This window comes from Aplysia californica, unplaced genomic scaffold, assembly GCF_000002075.1.
Source record: "Aplysia californica isolate F4 #8 unplaced genomic scaffold, AplCal3.0 scaffold00558, whole genome shotgun sequence".
In the NCBI taxonomy this organism is placed as follows: Eukaryota; Metazoa; Mollusca; class Gastropoda; order Aplysiida; family Aplysiidae; genus Aplysia; species Aplysia californica.
The window spans coordinates 578,221-579,991 of NW_004797828.1; the positions used below are offsets into that span (position 1 = coordinate 578,221).

The following is a 1,771-nucleotide window of genomic DNA, read 5'->3' on the forward strand; positions in this document are numbered from 1 at the left end:
AATAATAATAATAATAATAATAATAATAATAATAATAATAATAATAATAATAACAATATCCTACCAGCTTAACCGAATGAACATTCTGTATTTTCCTCGCAGAATGGCTTCCCTCGAACACCTGTTTAATATCTAAATCGATCAATTAACTAATAAAGATATTACTCTGTATTTGCCAAAACAGAATAAGCTCCTTTGAACATTTTGAAGATCTTGATCGATCAATGATAATAGATAACATTTGTATAGCGCAAATCCCCGCTCAACAGCAAGCTCTATGCGCTTCACAATCTATACCATTACCCCAGCAGACCTGAGAGCATTCTGAAACAACCTGAACTTCCTGGGAAGCTTACAGTGCAAGGGGTCATTCATAGGAGTTCAAACACAAACATACTGACAATATCTTTCGCTGTCTATGGCCGGGAACCCATTCCCACCTTGATGAAGTGAGGAAAAATCGAGTAAAGTGCTTTTCCCAAGGACACAACGTCGGGCCCTCGGCTCAAACCCCCCGAACCCGCAACCTCACGATTACTAGTTCGATAGTTTAACCACTTGGCCACCGACGCCTCATCAAACGACTAATTAAACAATTACTCTGTATTTTCCAGACATAATGACTTCCCTTGACAACACATTCAAGATCAATCGACCAATAACTCTATTGTTCTGGGGTGTTTTTTTTTACCAGAATGATCTCCCTTGATGACCTATTTAAGATTATAATCGATCAAACAACTTATGAACATTATGTATTTCCCTTACATTGTAAGCTGGCTTGACAAGTTATTTAAGATCTTAATCGATAAAACGACTTTTAGATTTATTTCTCTGTATTTTCTTACCTGAATGAACTGCCGTGACGACAAATTTGAAATCAAACGAACAATAATTGTATTACTCAGTATTCTCCTTGCAGAATGAGCTAACTTGTAGATATATTTTTAAGATCTTAATCGGTCAAAGGACTAATGAACGTTCTGTATTTCCCTTACATAGTATGCTAGCTTGACGAATTATTTACGATCTTAATCGATCAAACTTCCAATAAATTTATTATTCTGTATTCCCCTGACAGAATGAGCTACCTTGACACATTTAAGATCAAACCACCAATAAATTTAAGATTGTATTCTCTGGACAGCATGAGCTGACTTGTGGACATATTCAAGTTCTTAATCGATCAATCGACCAATCAATTCATTATTCGGTGTTTTCTTGACAGATGAGCTGCCGCGACACATGTAATCTATTCACTGCCAGGCGCAATACTCTTGAACTATTGGGTAGGGTTACAGAGCTGGTATGGTAGTGACAGGGTTAAGATCAATCGAGCAATACATGTATTACTCTGTATTCCCCTGACAGACATCAACGACAAATCAATCTATTATCCTGTATTCCCCTGACAGAATGAGCTCCCTTCTACATCAAACGACCAATAAATTTATTGTTCTGTATTCCCCTAAAAATCAAAGACCAATAAATCTATTGTTCTGTATTCCCTGACAGACATCAACGATAAAAAAATCTATTATCTTGTATTCCCCTGACAGAATGAGCTCCCTTGACGACATGTTTAAGATCGGCCTCTACATCAACGACCTCAGCATGCACGACTCCAGCAGAGACCTGGTTTTGGCGGGAACTCAACAGTCGGCGGAACTGAAGCTAGCTCTAGACCAGGTATCGTCTGCCACTCAACTGTTCAGACCTACTAAAATTGTGATTTTTTGTTTGTTTCTTTATTTGTTTTCTTTGGGGGGGG

At 37.8% G+C, this 1,771-nt stretch overlaps 1 protein-coding gene across 1 annotated transcript in view; it reads left to right on the top strand.

Moving 5' to 3' along the window:
* Positions 1-1,771, top strand: part of LOC101861837 (soluble guanylate cyclase 88E) — a gene marked incomplete at both ends in the record, with an annotated part of 42,317 nt that overhangs the window by 14,205 nt on the left and 26,341 nt on the right. Inside the window, 1 exon segment of the mRNA XM_035972024.1 lies at positions 1,560-1,689. Coding sequence (XP_035827917.1) covers positions 1,560-1,689 — 130 coding nt within the window.